The sequence below is a fragment of the Bos mutus genome, chromosome 20 (genome assembly GCF_027580195.1).
Source record: "Bos mutus isolate GX-2022 chromosome 20, NWIPB_WYAK_1.1, whole genome shotgun sequence".
In the NCBI taxonomy this organism is placed as follows: domain Eukaryota; kingdom Metazoa; phylum Chordata; class Mammalia; order Artiodactyla; family Bovidae; genus Bos; species Bos mutus.
This window is the reverse complement of record NC_091636.1, coordinates 28,310,371-28,332,408: the sequence shown is the minus strand read 5'-3', so window position 1 is coordinate 28,332,408 and position 22,038 is coordinate 28,310,371. Positions and strand designations below refer to the sequence as shown.

Below are 22,038 nucleotides of genomic sequence, written 5' to 3'. Positions count from 1 at the left end.
TTGCACTGATTCTAAAACACGCATTTTGTTCACATTTTAACGCTCCTCAAATCAGGAAGGATTTTACAGTTTATACCATCTTTATACTATTCCTGTCACCAGGGGGCAGTTGAGACATAGCGGTCAGCCTCTGCATGCTCAGCACAAATGCTTAACTGTGGTCACTTCAGTGATGCTATACGCATTGCTGGAGCTACAGACATGCAGTTTAACTTCCACTCCAAAGTGTTTTTAAAACTACACAAAGTCCTTAAACAACAAAGTCCTACTATATAGTACAGGGAACTATTCAACATCCTGTAACAAACCATAATTAGAATATGCAAAATGTGTATATATGTATAATTGAATCACTTTGCTATACACCAGAAATTAACATGACACTGTAAATCAACTATTAATAAAATAATATTTTAAAAAACATACATAAGCCTTATCTTAAGGTCATTAAGAGGCCCTTGTTTCAAACACCAGAACTATTTGCATTTTTCTATATCAATAAAGTTATTACCCAGTTTTAGAAAAACTAAGCACTTCTGAAACTATCAAAACACTTACAGGCCTTCAGTTAACTTGTTAATCAAAATACTTGAATTCTGGCTAGCACAAATAACACAGCTGCGGTAATGCTCGTTCCACCTATAGGAACGACTAAGTCGCTCCCAGCCATCCTATATGCCACACGTGCTGGGTGTGCTTAGCCGTTGCAGTCGTGTCTGACTTTTTGCGACCCCATGGACTGCAGCCCACCAGGATCCTCTGTCCATGGAATTCTCCCAGCAAGAATACTGCAGTTGGTTGCCATGCCAACCCTCCCCCTCCAGGGGATCTTCCAAACAGAGGGATAGAACCTGTGCCTCCCACCTTGCAGGTGTATTCTTTACCGCTGAGCCACCAGGGAAGCCCCTACATACTCTGTGGGAACCAAAGGGGAAGCAAACATGGTGCCCTGAGAAGAAATCTGAAATAACGGTAGCAGTGAGGCGGAGGAAAAGAAGACACAAAACGGAGGACGAGAATCCATCCATTATTGCCAACCTTTTTACTTACCACAAGTTCTCTTAGATGAAAACTTTGAGGGTTAACCTCCGAAGCAACTTGAAACACTGTCCCTTCCTCTTAACCTGAAAATTACTTCGGAAATGTTATGAATTCAAAACTGAGGATATCTATACATGAGGTCAACGGGGACATAAAAAGATGCTCAACATCAATATGATTAGAGAAATGCAAAACGTAACTACAGTGAACTGCCACCTCACAGCATTCAGAATGGCCATCAGTAAACAGTCTACATATAACAAATGCTGGAGAAGGTGTGGCGAAAACGCCTGCACTGTTGGTGGGAATGTAAATTGGTACAGCCACTATGGAAAACAGTATGGAGGTTCCTCAAAAAACTAAAAATAGAGTTGCCACATGAATTGGCCATCCCACTCCTGGGCACACAGCCAGACAAAATCATAATTCGAAAAGACACATGCACCCCTCTGTTTATAGCAATACTATTCACAACAGCCAAGAGATGGAAACAAGCTAAATGCCCACTGACAGATGAATGAAGAAGATGTGATGGATACACACGTACACATACACACAACGGAGCACTCCTCGGCCATAAAAGAGAATGAAGCAATGCCATCTGCAGCGAAAGGGAGGGACCTACAGACTGCCCACTCAGGGAAGAAAATTAGAAAGACAAACACCATGTGATTTCACTTATATGCAGAGTCTAAAACATGACACAAAGGAACTTATCTATGAAACAAAAACTACCCCACAACTGCACTTATCTCACACGCTAGTAACGTAGTGCTCAACATTCTCCAAGCCAGGCTTAAGCAATTCGTGATCCGTGAACCTCCAGATGTTCAAGCTGGTTTTAGAAAAGGCAGAGGAACCAGAGATCAAATTGCCAACATCCGCTGGATCACTGAAAAAGCAAGAGAGTTCTAGAAAAAACATCTATTTCTGCTTTATTGACTCTGCCAAAGCCTTTGACTGTGTGGATCACAACAAACTGTGGAAAATTCTGAAAGAGATGGGAATACCAGACCATCTGATCTGCCTCTTGAAAAATCTGTATGCAGGTCAGGAAGCAACAGTTAGAACTGGACATGGAACAACAGACTGGTTCCAAATAGGAAAAGGAGTACGTCAAGGCTGTATATTGTCACCCTGCTTATTTAACTTATATGCAGAGTACATCATGAGAAACGCTGGGCTGGAAGAAGCACAAGCTGGAATCAAGATTGCTGGGAGAAATATCAATAACCTCAGATATGCAGATGACACCACCCTTATGGCAGAAAGTGAAGAGGAACTAAAGAGCCTCTTGATGAAAGAGGGGAGTGAAAAAGTTGGCTTAAAGCTCAACATTCAGAAAACTAAGATCATGGCATCTGATCCCATCACTTCATGGCAAATAGATGGGGAAACAATGGAAACAGTGACAGACTTTACTTTGGGGGGCTCCAAAATCACCACAGATGGTGACTGCAGCTATGAAATTAAGACTCTTACTCCTTGAAAGAGAAGTTATGACCAACCTAGATAGCATATTAAAAAGCAGAGACATTACTTTGCCAACAAAGGTCCATCTAGTCAAGACTATGGTTTTTCCAGTAGTCACATATGGATGTGAGAGTTGGACTATAAAGAAAGCTGAGCGCAGAAGAATTGACGCTTTTGAACTGTGGTGTTGGAGAAGACTCTTGAGAGTCCCTTGGACTGCAAGGAGATCCAACCAGTCCACCCTAAAGGAAATCAAGCCTGAACATTCTTTGGAAGGACTGATGCTGAAGCAGAAACTCTAATACTCTGGCCACCTGATGCAAAGAGCTGACTCATTTGAAAAGACCCTGATGCTGGCAAAGATTGAAGGTGAGAGGAGAAGGGGATGACAGAGGATGAGATGGTTGGATGGCATCACCGACTCAATGGACATGAGCTTGAGTAGACTCCAGGAGTTGGTGATGGACAGGGAGGCCTGGCGTGCTGCAGTCCATGAGGTTACAAAGACTGGGACACAACTGAGCGACTGAACTGAACGGATGAAACAGAAACAGAGAATAGACTTGTAGTTGCCAAGAGGGAGAGGGGGTCACGGAGGGATGGACAGGAAGTTTGGGATTAGCAGATGCAAGCTATTATATATAGGATAAACAAAAAGATCCTACTGCATAGCACAGGGATATTGAATATCCTGTGATAAACCATAATGGAAAAGAGTATGAACAAGAATCACTGAACTTTGCTTGCTATACAGCACAAATTAACATAACATAGTAAATCAACTATACTCCAATAAAATATATTTTTTAATGTGTCTTTAGAGATATTACTGATATGTTACATATGAATAACATAGGGCTTCACAGATGGCGCTAGTGGTAAAGAACCTGCCAGCCAATGCAGGAGATGTAAGAGATGTGGGTTTGATCCCTGGGAGGGTAAGATGCCCTGGAGGACAGCATGGCAACCCACTCCAGTATTCTTGCCTACAGAATCCCATGGACAGAAGTGTATATCACTTGTACATTATATGTACCTTGTAATACCCACTTTCCTAGCATAACAGTGCTAACACCAGGCAACACCATGAGGACGGCTGTCTGTCCTTCCCTGGCTTCCCTCCCAAGGAGCCCCACTCAATGCTCTGCTCTCCTGCAGAAATCAGACCGCCAGAGGGTCAGAACCTGCCATCCCCAGCAGAGGCCCAGCGCTGGAGGCCTCTACTGCTTCTTAGTCAGACCCATTAGGCTTAACATCCAAAGGGAATAATTAACTCTTCAGTTCTGCTCCCAACAAAACATACTTTCATTTCCGCAAGGGTTCTGATTCTTTTTCAGGAGACAATGCCTTATTCCAAGATGACTTCAAGACTATGATTCTAGTCATCTTTCTGAAAAGCATACCAGCAGGATATCTTGCCTCTCAAATCATATCCAATAGACAAAAACTCATGTCATTTTTTAACACCATTTCCTCACACTTAGAATAGGGGTTCAGGAGCTACCTGGTCAAAAAGAATGACAAATGTCCACTACCTCTGTTTTTACAACTCACCCTCCTATTTACACACCCCTCTCTTCCTAGACAGAAATTAGGGTGGCAGAGGATGAGCTGGCTGGATGGCATCACTGACTCGATGGCCGTGAGTCTGAGTGAACTCCGGGAGTTGGTGATGGACAGGGAGGCCTGGCGTGCTGCGACTCATGGGGTCGCAAAGAGTCGGACACGACTGAGCGACTGATCTGATCTGAACTGTTGCTGTTTAGTCACGAAGTCGTGTCCGACTCCTTTGCAACCCATGGACTGCAGCCCTCCAGGCTCCTCTGTCCATGGGATTTCTCAGGCAAGGATGCTGGAGCGGGCTGCCATTTCCTTCTCCAGATCTTCCCCACTCAGGGACAGAACCCTTGTTTCTCGCATTGCAGGTGGATTCTTTACCACTGAGCCACCAAGGAAGCCCAGGGTGGTCTGGAGACAGTGTAATTGACATTCTTTGCTTTTTGACTGCCTGCTTTCCTTTCCTTCTTTCCTGAAAACCACTGCTACCTCCATGAAGTTTCAGGAGCTGCCAGCTGCACACTGTCTTGGAGTCCTGGTGGACATGGGTTCAGGCTGGCACTGTGAAGTACCACACCCCACTGGATACAGTGACTGGGCTAAGAAGAGAACACGGGACCCCAGAGAACCCATCAAAGTTTTCCAGATTGGAGGTGAAAGGATAACTAGATCTTTGCTTCACATTATAAACTGATTGTTTACAATTTACTTCAGATTGTTGCTGGCCTCCAAGCAACCTAGCTCCCCACCTCATGGAGAAAGAGAATGTGGTCCAACATACATAGGCATCCTTAAATGAGAGAAAATGGGCAGAGACAGTGAGTTCTGGAGGGCTTGGAGTCCCCTGGTCATTCAGCACTTCCTTTGCATGGTTTGGTTGTTGGCTTCTGGATTAAACAAGTTTGATTTGGATCTTTGTGACTTACAACCAAAGGGACTGGATACAGCCATTATCAAAATAATATTCTTCTTATATTACAAGTACCTAACCTAGAAGAAATGGCTTCCCAGGTGGCACAGGGGTAAAGAATCTGCCTACCAATACAGGAGACACAAGAGACATGGGTTCAATCCCTGGGTCAGAAAGATCCACTGGAGTAGGAAATGGCAACCCACTCCAGTATTCTCGCCTGGAAAATTCCAGGAAAGAGGAGCCCAGTGGACTAAATTCATGGGGCCAAAAAGAGTCAGATACGACTGAGAACACAGAATACAGAAGGACCTATAGGAAGTTTACCATCTTCGCCTGTTTTTTTTTTTTAATTCTCCCCTATATCCTTATAGATAGAATGGGAGCAATTACTGCCATCTGAATGAGGTCTTTGCTTCACCTGGCCCCACATTGAATTTCATATCCACTTGTTCATGTCATGGTAACTTTTAGAGGATTTAATTGATTTTGACACTAAACTGCTGCTGCTGCTAAGTCACTTCAGTCGTGTCCAACTCTGTGCAACCCCATAGACCGCAGCCCACCAGGCTCCCCCGTCCCTGGGATTCTCCAGGCAAGAACACTGGAGTGGGTTGCCATTTCCTTCTCCAATGCATGAAAGTGAAAAATGAAAGTGAAGTCAGTCTGTCCGACTCTTCGAGACCCCATGGACTGCAGCCCACCAGGCTCCTCCGTGCATGGGATTTTCCAGGCAAGAGTACTGGAGTGGGGTGCCGTTGCCTTCTCCGTTGACATGAAACTACTACAGTACAAAAGGCAGAGACCAGTATATTCCAAATGGATCTCTTTTATGGTTTTTTTCAATTAACTTTGATTAATCTATTAAGTCAAAAGAAGACAGAAATGTGTGCTTTGAGTAAATAATGCTTGTACTTCACAGACCCACTCTTGAGTCTCAAGTTACAAATGAGGTACTGAAAATGTTCAAGAGGGATTAAATAACTGGACCAAAGTGGTTTACTTATTGGAGTAACTACCACCCTCAAAATTCTACAAAGGATGAAAATACTGAGCTTATTTCTTTCCTATTGCCTATACAAATGAATACACAATTTTAGATGATCTTTCTGTCCATCTGCCATCAATCAATTACCTTGTCTCCATCCTTAAAGTGCTCAGAAGAAAAAACATATAAAAATATTTTAATTTAAACAAATCCACTAAGATTTTGCCAAATTATTTCACTAATGACTTCTACTCAAAGTCTGTCCTCTGAATGTGATAAGATCATATCCAGGAATACAACACCCTTAAACTACAGGTTGATAGACCAAACAGATTCTATCTATGAGGATATTGAAGAGAATTCTTTTTTTGTTTGTTTGTTTTGGGGGGGATCTTAAGGTTTTTGATGGGGAAACAGTGAAAACAGTGTCAGGCTTTATTTTGGGGGCTCCAAAATCACTGCAGATGGTGATTGCAGCCATGAAATTAAAAGACACTTACTTCTTGGAAGAAAAGTTATGACCAACCTACATAGCATATTGAAAAGCAGAGACATTACATTGCCTACAAAGGTCCGTCTAGTCAAGGCTATGGTTTTTCCAGTGGTCATGTATGGACGTAAGAGTTGGACTGTGAAGAAAGCTGAGCTCTGAAGAATTGATGCTTTTGAACTGTGGTGTTGGAGAAGACTCTTGAGAGTCCCTTGGACTGAAAGGAGATCCAACCAGTCCATTCTAAAGGAGATCAGCCCTGGGTGTTCTTTGGAAGGAATGATGCTAAAGCTGAAACTCCAGTACTTTGGCCACCTCATGCGAAGAGTTGACTCACTGGAAAAGACTCTGATGCTGGGAGGGATTGTGGGCAGGAGGAGAACGGGACGACAGAGGATGAGATGGCTGGATGGCATCACCGACTCGATGGACTTGAGTTTGAGTGAACTCCGGGAGATGGTGATGGACAGGGAGGCCCGGCGTGCTGCCATTCATGGGGTTGCAAAGAGTCTGAGAGGACTGAGCGACTGAACTGAAGGGTTTTTTTTCTTTCTTTAAACAGTCTGGTCCCAGATGGGGGCCTCTCCACCGCCCCTCTCCAGTTTGGCTACAGTTCTGAACGTCGCTCAATTTTGAGCAGCTCCACCTCGATCACCAAGTTTGCACCACCTGGAATCTTTGGGGGAGCTCCCTGATCTCCATACCCCAGCTCTGATGGACTCACCAGCTTCTGCTTTCCCCCCTCACACATCCCTAACAGCCCCTGGTCCCAGCCCTGGATGACCTGGCCTGTGCCCAAGGAGAAGACAAAGGGCTGGTTCTGGGGCAGGCTGCTGTCAAACTCTGTTTCATCTTCTAGCTTCCCCATGTAGTGCGTGCGCAGGACGTCCCCTTTGTGCGATTTGATGGGACAGTGGTCTACCCGCTTCTTGACTCCGACCTGCAGCTTCTGTTTGCCCTCGGCCCCTGTGGCCATGACCACGGCGCTCAGGCAGATGGACAGTACTGTCAAGACCCAACTCAGCCTCATCTCTCTCCTCACTGTGCCCCTGGAGTCAGAGAACTCTTTTTAAATGAAGGCCATAAAATTCAAATAGCTCCTTCTCAGGTACTTCAACATGAGGACTCTTACTTTGGAAATGGCTATTATTTCAAGTCACAGAGCCTTCTAAAGTAAATTATCATATATACCAATAAAGGCACAACAGAAGTTGAATAAGTTAGTACTTATTTAAACATTATTTAAACACTTATTTAAACATTAGCATTTTATATTCCTATGATGCACTTTCTTCCAAGAAAAAGAATGTCTATTATGTCCACAACTTAAAAATAAAAAATGACAATTTACAAAGTTTTTAGGAAATCTCATTTATTTAATTAGCAATAAACCCACACAGAAATTATTTCCAAATTATACAACACAGCAGAAAAAGCACAATTATGCAAAATACAGTATATAGTATGAATATGATGAACAGAAAATGTTTTTAGTTGCTTCAAGTAAGACAAAAATTTCAGTGTGATCCTGTGACTGAAATAAAAAGCTTAAGAAGAAACAGTTTAAAATACTGATGAGGAAGTTCTCTGGTGCTCTAATGGCTAGCATTTGGTGCTTTCACTGCCATGGCCCAGGTTCAATCCCTGGTTGAGAAACTGAGGTCCCACAAGCCACAGAGTGTGGACAAAAGAAAAAAAAATGATGAATCTGAATTTCTACTTTCCCCCAAATAATGGCAGAAAAACTGACCAAATACCAGGAAAAAATAAAATGTCTGCATGCCGACAAATGCAGGCTTTTTTTAATTGAAATATAGTTAAATAACAATATTGTGTTAGTTTCAGGTGTGCAGCAAACTGATTCATTTATATATATTTTTTTCAGTTTATTTTCCATTACCAGTGATCACAAGATAGTAAACACTGTTCTCCATGTTTAGTAAATCCATGCTGCTTATCTATTTTGTGTATATTAACTTTTTATCTGTTAATCGCATACTCCTAATTTCTCTCTCCCCCTTTCCTTTCCCCGAAGTTTGTTTCTTATGTCTTTGTGCCTGTTCTGCAGTCAAATGCTCCACCACTGAGCTATCCTCCATGTCTGTTTCTGCTTTGTACATAGATTCATTTGCATTATTTTTTAGATTCCATATATAAATGATATTATATAATATTTGTCTTTCTCTTCCTGACTTACTTCACTTAGTATGATATTCTCTAGGTCCATCCATGTTGCTAGAAATGGCAATATTCCATTCTCTTTTTATGACTGAGTATATATCCACATGTATATATATATATATATATACATCACATCTTAAACCAATAACCTGTTGATAGGTATCTGGGTTGTTTCCATGTTTTTGGCTCTTGTAAACCATGCTGCTATGAACACTGGGGAATTAAGAGCTTTCATCTTTTCCAGATATAAGCTGAGGAGTGGGATTGCTGGATCATATGGTAACTCTATTTTTACTTTTTAAGAACCTCCACACTGTGTTACATGGTTTCCCTGATGGCTCAGGGAAGAATCCACCTGCCAATGCAGGAGACGCAGCTTCAGTCCCTAGATGGAGAAGATTCCCTGGAGAAGGAAATGGCAACCCACTCCAGTATTCTTGCCTGGGAAATCGTATGGACAGGGGAGCCTGGTGGGCTACAGTCCATGGGGTCGTAAAAGAGTCGGACACGAGTTAGCAACAACAACATACTGTCTTACACAGTGGCTGCCCCAATTTACATTCCCACCCACAGCAAATGCACAGTCTTGAAGAGTCAAAGTGCTGATGCTACTAGTTTTTCTAAAACAAATAAAGGGACAGCTTAATTAAAAGCATAAACTGAAGAGTAACTGAGCGCTTACCTAGTCTGATGCTCTGTGCTCGCTCGTGGAGTTGATTTACTAGTGCTTTCATCTGTTCATAGTTTTCCTAAAAGAGAAGCAAGGAAAAAGAGGAGAGAGTATTCTAGGAAACCAATGAAGTTTTTTGTTTTTTTTTTTCACCATAACGAGGGTTAAGGAGCACAGCATTAGATGCCAACCGTATGTGGCCTCCACACTGGGCCACTTCCGTACTGAGCCAACTCCAACATAAACTAAAAAAGTTAGTTCATGCCTCTCTGTCTTTGCTCAATGTCTTCTGCACTACCACGGCCCCTCTCTAGTCCATCTATATAAACCTCACCCTCTATTTATTCATCTATTTATTGGCCACCCCTCAAGGCATGGGGAAGCTTAGTTCCCTGATCAGAGATGAAACTCATGCCCCTGGCATGCGTGGAAACGCTGAGTCTTAACCACTGGACTGCCAGAGAAGTCCCTCACCATCCCCTTTTAAAGCCTAATTCATATCCCATCTCATCTCCAACTTAGTTTTTGGCTACTGCCACTCATTTTACCCACTTCCTTCCTTACACGCCTACTGAGCTTACCTCTACTGGTTTTACTCTGTTCGGGAATATAACCTCTTTGAGGGTTAGAATGCCATCTTCTTTTTCTGTCCTATCAAATACTATTGTGAGGAGACACCAACCAATTCAGAAATACTTGCTTTTACACTTACTGACAATTTACACTTAAAAACAAAGCCCAGGGGAAAACGGATCCTATTTTATGTTTTAAAAGGATCAGAGGGAAATTCCCTGGTGGTCCAGTAGTTAGGATTCCAGGCTTTCACTGCCCTGCCAAGGGCACAGATTCAATCCCTGGTTAAGGAGCTAGGATCCCACAAACCATAAGACACCGCCAAAAACTAGAAAAATAAAATCAATCTCTGAATCTGTCCACATTATGTGATTTGACAAGTGGAATGTAGGCAAAAGGGACAGTGTACCAACTGCAAGCACAGGCTTTAAGAGGGACAAGGTACTTCCACACTCTTTCCTCTTGTGCCCCAGACTTCCATAATGAGAGGAGCATCCCACAGCTGCCACTGCCCCTTCATTCTGGGTCCTGGAATAAGAAACAAGTGGAGCAGGGACTTCCCTGGTAGTCTAGTGGTTAAGAATCAGCCTTTCGAAGCAGGGGATGTGAGTGCGATCTTTGGTTGGGGAACTAAGATCCCACATGCCACAGGACAACTATACCAGTACATACCAGTGAAGACACAATGCAGCCAGAGCTCGAAGCCTGCAGTCGGTTGCGGAGGAGCGTGCTGGACACCACTGTGGGGCCCCGAGGGTCCTGAATTCCTACTTGGTTGGTGAAGATTTACGTACAAATTCTTTGATATTATCCTCATTGATCCATTCCATAAAGTTATCAGAAGAAACCCTGGCACCCAGTGGATCACCAAACCAGTCCACAAGCACAGGGAAATGCGGGGGCTGACATCTGCAGGCAGAAAGAGCCTCGGCCTGGGCAAGGGCCACAAGTTCCACCACACTATTGGTGGCTCTCGCCGGGCAGAGCGGAGAAGGCGCAATACTCTCCAGCTCCACCGCTACTGCTAATATAGGCAATGGTCAAGTCATTCCACTCTTGAAAATGCTATTGAGAAAACTCATCACTGGTGTCAATGCAAGTTTAATTGGCCTCCAATTTCATGTTGTCTACAGTTCCCATCCCTGCTCAAACCAGCCTCACAGTTCCAGACTTGCTGGGCGCCAGCTGTGGTTGCCCTTACCACCTCATTCTGCTTGTTCCATCACGTCCTCCCGTAGACTAGGCTTCTATTTCCCAGGGTGGATTTGAGTGTAGGAAATACAGAAGACGAATTACCCCAATTCTTGGCTTGCTATCTTCATAAATGGTTTGATTTTGAAATTTAATTGCTGGTTTTCTTGAACCAGTTTTTTTCCTTCAAGGGTCTTTTAAAAAGGCCCACTTAAGTGATTTCCAGAAAACAGGCTTGCAAAACCTTTTAAGACCCAAATTCCTTCCAACTCAAAAAAATCTTAAACCATATTATTTTGTGTGTGGAGGTTGTTCAACTACATAATAACAGAATAAATGTCTATTAAACCAAAATAAAAAGAAAAAAGAAAAGCAACAGTGTGGACCTGAATCTAATACAGCCCTGGAGCAGAGCTGCTACCGCCGCCCCAAGTGTGAAAACTAAATATTGTTCTTTTGAACACTAAAATCTTGGGATTGGTTGCTACTCAGCATTACTGAAGTAACATCTAGCTAAAATAGATCACAAGATGACCTTGAGAAGAGGAGGCAAAGTAGCAAGAGCTAATACTTCTTGAGGGTTTATTGTACTTCAGGCACCGTCACTAACTGTCTTGATAAATGAAACAGACACCTAATCATTAATGCCACAACACAAGTGAGGCACAGAGAAGTAAGTAATTCGTCCAAGATCACTCAGCTAACAAGCAGTAGAATTAGGATTTTAAACCAAAGCTCTGGAATCTTGTTCTTAAAGCACAACACCTCTTCTGCCCACTGAAAGGGCCACTGTTAACATTTCCTCCAGGTTTTCCCCCTCTATGGAAAAATGTTCCTTGTTTACTTTTAAATATATATGAAATACTAAATCAGTGTTTTTTCCACCACAGCACAATTACTTCCCTATTCTAATTACTAGCGCACAGACTAAACCAGAACATAAAACATTTTACACAGAGAAAGAAATTATAATCTCAGGCTCACACTCCCTAACCCCTGATTAGCAGCTGCTTATCAAAGACATCAGCCCAGACCTGACCTCAAAAAGACGGGAGACCAATAAGCTCCAGGAGCTCATTCCCTCACAGAGACATCACAGAACAACCCCAAACCGACTAGCGTAACCTTACAGGAGCTCTGGAGAACACTCAGAGGTCTACAGCAATCAAGAGAACACACCACGAAGAAGTCACATTCGATGAGGCAGGAAACCCATTCTCTACCCTGCTGCCCTGCCAATTATTCTGCCACGTTGACAGCATCATGCCACTTCTCTACTTAAATACCAGCAAACAGACTGCAAAGGGACATCAAAACGTGGCTCCGGCACGTGGCTTCCCTCCTCTACCTGGCCACGTAAGCAATCCCATTTACCCCATGAACTCCACACCGTGGCCAGGACTTCCAAGTTCTCACTCCCACTAAATGCTTTCATAATTTAGAACCTATGTTCTCATGACTTCTTTTGGTTGTATAGGCCCATTCTCCACCCTGAACCTGGACAGTTCTTACTCCACTCAAGAGCCAACTCACTCATTACTTCCTATCTTTCTGCAACCACTTTCTAGGCTTTAGACACCCCTCATCACAATGCACTGCTTTCTTGTCTGTCTCCCCGACAAAAATATGATTCCATTCCTGCACATCTATTCCAAGTACCTAAATAGTGGCTTCCCTGATAGCTCAGTGCCGAAGAATTGACGCTTATGAACTGTGGTGTTGGAGAAGACTCTTGAGAGTCCCTTGGACTGCAAGGAGATCCAACCAGTCCATTCTGAAGGAGATCAGCCCTGGGATTTCTTTGGAAGGAATGATGCTGAAGCTGAAACTCCAGTAAGAGTTGACTCATTGGAAAAGACTCTGATGCTGGGAGGGATTGGGGGCAGGAGGAGAAGGGGATGACACAGGATGAGATGGCTGGATGGCATCACTGACTCGATGGACGTGAGTCTGAGTGAACTTCAGGAGTTGGTGATGGACAGGCAGGCCTGGCGTGCTGTGATTCTTGGGGTCGCAAAGAGTTGGACACGACTGAGCGACTGAACTGAACTGAACTGAACTGATAGCTCAGTTGATAAAGAGTCTGCTTGCAATGCAGGAGACCCCGGTTCAATTCCTGGGTCGGGAAGATCTGCTGGAGAAGGGATAGGCTACCAACTCCAGTATTCTTGGGCTTCCCTTGTGGCTAAACTGGTAAAGACTCCGCCTGCAGTGAGGGAGACCAGGGTTCGATACCTGGGTTGGGAAGATCCCCTGGAGAAGGGAAAGGCTACCCACTCCAGTACTCTGGCCTGGAGGATTCCATGGACAGAATAGTCCACGCAGTGGTAAAGAGTGGGACACTACTGAGCGACTTTCACTTTCACACAGTGCCTAAATCACAATAACCATTTAATGTTTCTGAGTGAAACATTCTCCCTTGATCCCAGGAGATCTAAAAACTTCTGGAAGTCTCTCACTAGATATTATTTCTGCCTCAGTCTGATTTTCTTTCAACCTATTTGCTTTTCCAAAGGGAGGAATTATTTAATATGTCTTTTCTGGCGACTTCCCTGGTGGTCCAGAGGTTAAGAATCTGCCTGCCAATTCAAGGGACACAGGTTTGACCCCTGGTCCGGGAAGATCTCACATGCTGAGGGGCTACTTAGCCCCAAGCCCATGGGCCCAGAGCCTGTGCTCCGCAAAAAGAGAAGCCACCGCAAGGAGAAGCCCACACACTTCAACTAGAGAAAGCCCACTAGCAGCAAGGAAGCCTCAGCACCGCCAAAAATAAACAATTTTTTTTAAAAATAAATAAAATAAAATGTATCTCCTGAGAGTTATCTGGCACAACTTAAACGTTATCTGTATAGGCTTAGAAACCATGAGATAGACTGAAAATTTCCAGCTGATATTTCATAAGCCAGGAGTAGATTGTGACCTGTGGCACCTCCAAATTCCAAGAGGAGTAGATTGTGTGACCTGTGGCACCTCCAAATTCCAAGAAAAGCTATTTAAATACAAGTATTCCCCATTAACATAACCAACTATCTCAAATCTAGTAACCACAGACCAGGGTTAGCTAGCGTTCGGCCAGTGGTTCCCAAAGCTAGCTGCCTCCAAGGCCTTTGCCCCTCCTCACCCCCAACCTAATTAACCATGCAAACACCAGGACCCCACCCTGGAAGACCAAAACGGCCCAGGGTGAGGCTTAAGGCGGCTGTAACTCGAACAAGCTCCCGGAGAACCACTGGCTTTGAGAACCACTGATTTTAAAGATACAAAGGACAGTGCCAGTGCTAAAAGTGAACTAAAATGTATCTGATTTGTTTTCTTTTTCAAACTTTACGACCTCCTAGTGCGTCCCAGAATCATCACTGCGGATCCAGAGAATAGAGGAGCTACTCTTAAAAGTAGCCTACCCTCTATGCTTCCCAGTCCGGCCAACACCTTGTCCCGTCGGTGAAGAGGAATCACTGACCCGGGCCGCTCACCCACCCTACCTGATAGACGGCAGAGCTCGAGTCCGGTTGGGTGCCCAGGGTAGCCACGGAGTCCCCATGATAGGAACGCAGCGCTGGGGCAGCGGCGCGGGCGCACGGCCGCAGGGCTAATCTCAGAGCGGCCCACATGGCAGCAGGCACAGAGGCAGGAAGCTGCGTGAGAGAGCGGCCTGCGCCGATTCGGAGCCGAAGCTTTCCCTGCCAACTCCTCGGCTTCGGGATACACTTCGGCCCAGATCCTTGCTGTCCCAACTCGCCTGAAACCTCCGGGATTCTCCGGTAAGCCTAGGCACGTGTCGGCGAACGCGGCCTCTGATTGGTCGATGTTGAGCACCACGCCCCCCTAACTCAGCCAATGAGGGACAGAGATGCAGCCTCGCGAGGCCGGTCCGTTCCCCAGCCCTTGAGCATTGCGAATCCTAGGACGGAGCTCCGGAGCCGCAGCTGAATTTCTTTGCTTGTCTGAGAGCTTCTTCTACGTGCTGTTTTCTTCTTCCCCTACTGCTAGAAAGGGTATTCCGGGACTTGAAAAAGCTTATTCTTATATGAGAGCTGGAAACCGAACAGGCTTATAAAACTGTCCTAAGAAATTAAACTCTTTAAAGGCGATAACCATCCGTTCAACAAATATTTCTTCAGTGTACCCTATCAGGTGCTCTTTTGGAGCTGGGGATACACTGGAGAACAGGCCAAACGTACCCTTTTATAAAGCGGAGAGAACATAAATTTAAAATTCTGGTAGTGATAAAGTACATCTTAGATGTACGATTATAACGTACTTCTAAACCTAGCCTGTAACAAGTCATCTCAGTTCAGCCGCTCAGTTGTGTCCGACTCTGCGACCCCATGGTCCCTGTCCATCACCAACTCCCAGAGCTTGTTCCAATTCACGTCCATCGAGTCGGTGACGCCATCCAACCATCTCATCCTCTGTCTTCCCCTTCTCCTCCTGCCCTCAATCTTTCCCAGAATCAGGGTCTTTTCCAATGAGTCAGTTCTTCACATCAGGTGGCCAAAGTATTGTAGCTTCAGCTTCAGCATCAGTCTTTCTAATGAATATTCAGGACTGATTTCCTATAGGATGGACTGGTTGGATCTCCTTCCAGTCCAAGGTACTCTCAAGAGTCTTCTTCAACACCACAGTTCAAAAGCATGAATTCTTCAGCACTCAGCTTTCTTTAAGGTCCAACTCTCACATCCATACATGACTACTGGAAAAACCATAGCTTTGACTGGATGGAACTTTGTTGGCAAAGTAAGGCAAAGTTGCCTGTAACAGATCTGAGTGAAAAAGTGAAAAAGCTAGCTTAAAACTCAATGATAGGGCCTACATGGGATCTCATTGTTAAAAATGGCTTGCAAATAAAATATAAAGTCACAGTGACCCATGAAACTGACCACATTGCTCAAGTGACATCCTGTTTTAGCCACTGGCACTCTTTGCCAAGACTAAGTGACCACCCTACCATTGAACACCTTTGGCTTTCTCAAGACTACCAACTGCCAAATTCCATCTGCAGACTAAAGATGAACTAACCACCCCCTGAGGGGACCCAGTTTCCCGCCTGGAGGGTGTAAGAGGGACCCACCAGAAGGGAAGGGGCTGGTTCTTCTCAAGGGCCAGTCACTCTCTTGTTTCCCTTTAATAAACTTCCTTTTCTTTGCCTGGCTGTCCAGTTCATTTTCTTTTTCTCCGCACTTGCCTTACATTCAACATTCAAAAAAAAACTAAGATCATGGCATCTAGTACTATCACTTCATGGCAAATAAATGGGGAAAAAATGGAAACAGTGACAGATTTTATTTTCTTGGGCTCTAAAATCACTGTGGATGGTGACTGAAGCCATGAAATTAAAAGATGCTTGCCCCTTGGAAGAAAAGGTATGACATATCTAGACAGCATGTTAAAAAGCAAAGCCATCACTTTGCCGACAAAGGTCAATCTAGTCAAAACTGGTTTTTCCAATAGTCATGTACAGATGCTAAAGTTGGATCATAAAGAAGGCTGAGCACCAAAGAACTTTCCAACTGTGGTGTTGGAGAACACTCTTGAGAGTCCCTTGGACAGCAAGGAGATCAAACCAGTTAATCCTAAAGGAAATCAAACCTGAGTATTCATAGGAAGGACTGATACTGAAGCTCCAATACTTTGGCCACCTGATGTGAAGAGCTGACTCATTGGAAAAGACCTGATGCTGTGAAAGATTGAGGGCAGAAGGAGAAGGGGAAGACAGAGAATGAGATGGTTGGATGGCATCACCGACTCAACGGATGAGTTTGAGCAAACTCCAGGAAACAGAGGACAGGGAAGCCTGATGTGCTGCAGTCCATGGGGTCGCAAAGAGTCAGACACAACTGAGTGGCTGAGAAACAACAACAACAATCTGAGCTTCCTCACAATTTCTCACACACTGGAAAATGAGAAAAAAATTATCTTCCTTAGTCCACTTAGTCTTAGATTTGAGATAATTTTTGTACACAATGTTAGCTTCATTCTTTGCTATGTGGATATCCAGTTTTCCCAACATCTTTTGTCATAAAGACTGTCCATTCTCCATTAAATAGTCTTGGCACGCTTGTCAGAAATTATTTCATACGCAGTGGTTTATCTCTGACTTTGTATTATATTCTAGGTCCTATACGTCTGTATTTTATGTTAAAACCACAATTTTTTTTTTTTACTGTAGCTTTGTAGTAAGTTTTGAAATCATTAAATGTTAAGTCTTCTAGCTTTATTCTTGTTCAAGATTTATTTGACTATCTGAGATCCCTTACATTCCATATTAACTTTAGAGGTATATTTTTCTATTTCTGTCAAAAAAAAAATCTCAGAATTTTGATAGGGACTGCACTGAATCTATTGATCACACTGGGTAGCACTGACATCTTAACAGTATTAAAGTCTGCCCATCTATGAAAATGGGATGTTTCCATTTATTTATGTCTTCTTTAATCTCTTTCAGCACTGTTTTTTAGTTTTCATTGGGCAAGTCTTTTACCTCCTTGGTTAATTTCTATTTTGTTATTTTTGAGGCTACTGTAAACGGAGTTACTTTTGTAATTTCCTTTTCAGTTTGTACATTATTAGCACATAGAAATGCAACTGATTTTTAAAAAATATTTGGCTGCATCGTGTCTTAGTTGTGGCACGTGGGACCTTCCCTGTGGCACGCGGGGCCTTTTGTCCCAGCGTGCAGGGCTCCTGGGCTCTTCCTTGTGGTACATGAGCTTCTCTAGTTGTGGCGCTCAGGCTCCAGGGTAGGTGCAAGCCTGGGCTTAGTTGCCCCCACAACATGTGGGGTCTTAGTTCCCTGACCAGCAATCAAATTCGTACCCCCTGCAGTGGAAGCACAGAGTCCTAACCACTGGACTGCCAGGGAATTCCCTAATGAGAAATTATTAAAAGGATGGGAAAACAAGGTTTTAAAGAGGTAAGATACTCTGTTACCCTTTAAATTTATTAAATAAATGAGAAGTTAGCAAATGTTTCCCAGGAGCATTAAATTTTATTACTTAAAATTTTACTTTATTCTGTTTATCTTATTATAAGTGAGTTTCATTTATTTATTTGACAGCACCAGGTCCTAGCTGCAGCACACAGGATCTTCTATCTTCGTTAGGGCATATAGGATTTTTGCTTGCAGCGCTCAGGATTTTTGGTTGTGGTATGTGGGATCTAGCTCCCTGACCAAGGATGGAACCCAAGCCCCCTGAGGTGGGAGCTAGAAGTCTTAGCCACTAGACCACCAGGGAAGTCCCAATAACTGAGTTTCTAAGTCTGTTTTCTAAGAACAAATAGCATTCCTATATATATATATATATTTTTTAAAGGCTTGCTTTAATAGCTCCAAAGGCTAGGTAAGACTGTGAATGGATGTATAGAAAATACACTTCCTAACATCTTTTTTTTTGGCCTTGCCACATGGCCTTAACAGTAAACTTTCACAGAGTCACAACCATTGGACTGCCAGGGAATCCTCATTTGCTAAAATCTTAATTGCAATACAAAAATCAACTGTTTCTCTAAGTTCCAGCAATAAACATATAAATAAAAATAGGCATTTAAAAATACCATTTGTAAACACGTCAAAGAACATCAAGTACTTAGAAAAATAAATCTAGGTTTTTACACATGAGAAATAAAAACGTGTCTACCAAAAGATTTATACAAGAATATTTACAGTAGCTTTATTCAAGAGGTAAAATTCAGAAACAATCAATAGGAAAATGGATAGACAACTACAGTATATTCATATGTGGAACAGGCATAAAATGGAATACAACTTAGTAACAACAGGGAGCTGCTAACACACTACAAAATTAGTGAGTCCCAAAAACATGTTGAGCAAGAGTAATCAGATACAAAGGAATACATAATATAAAGTTCAAGATCAGGTGGAAGTAACCTGGGTGGGTGGCAGTGGGGAAAGGGCTTAAAGGAACTTCCTGGGAGGATGAAAACATTGTTTTGCTGAAACTCCAATACGCTGGCCATCTCATGAGAAGAGTTGACTCATTGGAAAAGACTCTGATGCTGGGAGGAATTGGGGGCAGGAGGAGAAGGGGACGACAGAGGATGAGATGGCTGGATGGCATCACTGACTCGATGGACATGAGTTTGGGTAAACTCCGGGAGTTGGTGATGGACAGGGAGACCTGGCGTGCTGTGGTTCATGAGGTCGCAGAGTCAAGACACGACTGAGCGACTGAACTGAACTGAACTGAACACAGCTGTATACATTGTCAGTATTCAAACTGAATACTTAAGATCTATGTACTTTATTAAATGCAAATTATGCCCTAAAAATGTTCATTGGAAAAAACTGTTGATTCAAAATTATGAACTAAGTCAAAGAAGAACTCAGATTTTGACTTAATTGTGCACATTTGTTAGTCTGAAGCATCGACTTTTGGCCTTCTCTCTATGGGTTTTGTGACCAACAAAGTCACTTCTAGGATGTTCAAGCTGGTTAGAAAAGGCAGAGGAACCAGAGATCAAATTGCCAACATCTGCTGGATCATCGAAAAATCAAGAGAGTTCCAGAAACAAAGAAAGTGAAGTCGTTCAGTCGTACCCAACTCTTTGCGACCCCATGGACAGTAGCCTGCACCAAGCTCCTCCGTCCATGAGATTTTCAAGGCAAGAGTACTGGAGTGGGTTGCCATTTCCTTCTCTGGGGAATCTTCCCAACCCAGGGATCGAACCCAGGTCTCTCACATTGCAGACAAACAATTTACCACCAGAGAGTTCCAGAAAAACATTTCTGCTTTATTGACTATGCCAAAGCCTTTGACTGTGTGGATCACAACACACTGTGGATAATTCTGAAAGAGATGGGAATACTAGACCACCTGATCTGCCTCTTGAGAAACCTGTATGCAGGAAGCAACAGTTAGAACTGGACATGGAACAAAAGACTGGTTCCAAACAGGAAAAGGAGTACATCGAGGCTGTATATTGTCACCCTGCTTATTTAACTTATATACAGAGTACATCACATGAAATGCTGGGTTGGATGAAGCACAAGCTGGAATCAAGATTGCTGGGAGAAAATCAGTAACTTCAGATATGCAGATGACACCACCATTATGGCAGAAAGTGAAGAGAAACTAAAAAGCCTCTTGAAAGTGAAAGAGAAAAGTGAAAAAGTTGGCTTAAAATTCAACATTCAGAAAACGAAAATCATGGCATCTGGTCCCATCACTTCATGGGAAATAGATGGGGAAACAGTGGAAACAGTGGCAGACTTTATTTTTGGGGGCTCCAAATTCACTGCAGATGGTGACTGCAGCCATGAAATTAAAAGACCCTTACTCCTTGGAAGGAAAGTTACAACCAACCTAGATAACATATTCAAAAGCAAAGACATTACTTTGCCAACAAAGGTCCGTCTAGTCAAGGCTATGATTTTTCCAGTAGTCATGTATGGATGTGAAAGTTGGACTGTGAAGAAAGCTGAGCGCAGAAGAATTGATGCTTTTGAACTGTGGTGTTGGAGAAGACTCTTGAGAGTCCCTTGGATTGCAAGGAGATCCAACCAGTCCATTCTGAAGGAGATCAGCCCGGGATTTCTTTGGAAGGACTGATCCTAAAGCTGAAAACTCCAGTACTTTGGCCACCTCATGCGAAGAGTTGACTCATTGGAAAAGACTCTGATGCTGGGAGGGATTGGGGGCGGGAGGAGAAGGGGACGACAGAGGATGAGATGGCTGAATGGCATCACCGACTCAATGGACGTGAGTTTGAGTGAACTCCGGGAGATGGTGATGGACAGGGAGGCCTGGCGTGTGCTGTGATTCATGGGGTCGCAAAGAGTCAGACACGACTGAGCGACTGAACTGAATTGAACTGACTGAAAGGAGATTTAAAAATCTGATTCATAGGAATTTCAGGTAGCAGACAGTGAAAATGGAAGAGAGAAATTATCAAAGTAATAATGCAAGAACTTTTGCCAGAAGGGAAGGAAATGGGTTTCCATATTAAAAAGGCCCATGACATGTGGGGGCAGGAAGCGATGGGGGTGGCACATTATCGTGCACCATGGTGGTGGTGCAGTTGTTAAGCTATATCTGACTCTTTTAGGACCCCAGGGACTAGCCCACTAGGCTCCTCTGTCCATAGGATTTTCCAGGCAAGAATACTGGAATGGGTAGCCATTTCGTTCTCTAGGCGATCTTCCTGACCCAGGCACTGAACCCGAGTCTCCTGCTTGGAAGGCAGATTCTGTACCACTGAGCCACAGGGAAGCCCACTATGCAGAGTACCAGGGTCAGAAAACATGTAAACAGTGGCCCACATTCAAAGGACAGGGAATCAGAATAGCAGCAGACTTTTTTAAACACTGAAGACCAGAATATAATCAGAGGATGATTCTGAAATGAAGCGGAAACTATTTTCAAATTACTCAAGAATTCCACATAGAGCCCAACTAAGTGAGAGAATAGAAAAAAGAAACTCTCAGACACGTAAAGTCTCAAGTTACAGTATCATCCACATACCCTTCTGCAGTAAATAGGGGAAGATATCCTTCTCCGAATCAAATCAAGAAAAACAAAGACATGGGCTCCAGAAATAGGGAGTCCAAACCACCAAAGAAGGGTAGTGGACTCACAAGAGAAGACCCAGCATGGCAACTGTGCTGCACATGGAGACCTGTGAAGACTCAGTTGAGATGAAAGCAGGAAGGAAGATTTTCGTAAGTTTTCCAGGAGTCGGGTGGTAGGGGGGTGGGGGAGGAGGGGGAAGAAGAAGGAAATAATTTATCTGACAACTTGACCATGTCGAAAAGTATAAACTTATATATAAAGTATAACCAGACTTGCTGGAGGGTGTGAAGGTTAAGCTACAGGTTCAAAAACAAACCCAAAGCAAATGAAGAAAAACAAGAAAAACAAGGAGCTGTACCAGAAAGGAAATGTCATCTAAGTTCATCAGGTGGTAGAGCAGTGAATAATTTCCACTAATACCATACAAATACTGAA

General features: G+C 43.5%; 1 protein-coding gene and 1 pseudogene across 1 annotated transcript in view; both read right to left on the bottom strand.

Moving 5' to 3' along the window:
- MCCC2 (methylcrotonyl-CoA carboxylase subunit 2) overlaps positions 1–14,853 on the bottom strand; it is a 78,444-nt gene extending 63,591 nt beyond the window's left edge. The window contains exons 1-2 of the mRNA XM_005889342.3: positions 14,557–14,853; positions 9,323–9,389 (exon numbers count right to left, since the gene is read on the bottom strand). Coding sequence (XP_005889404.2) covers positions 9,323–9,389; positions 14,557–14,685 — 196 coding nt within the window. The 5' untranslated portion in view covers positions 14,686–14,853. The remainder of the gene's footprint in view (positions 1–9,322; positions 9,390–14,556) is intronic.
- On the bottom strand, positions 7,005–7,548 carry LOC102284195 (peptidyl-prolyl cis-trans isomerase FKBP2 pseudogene; annotated as a pseudogene).
- Positions 14,854–22,038: the final 7,185 nt, after the last annotated feature.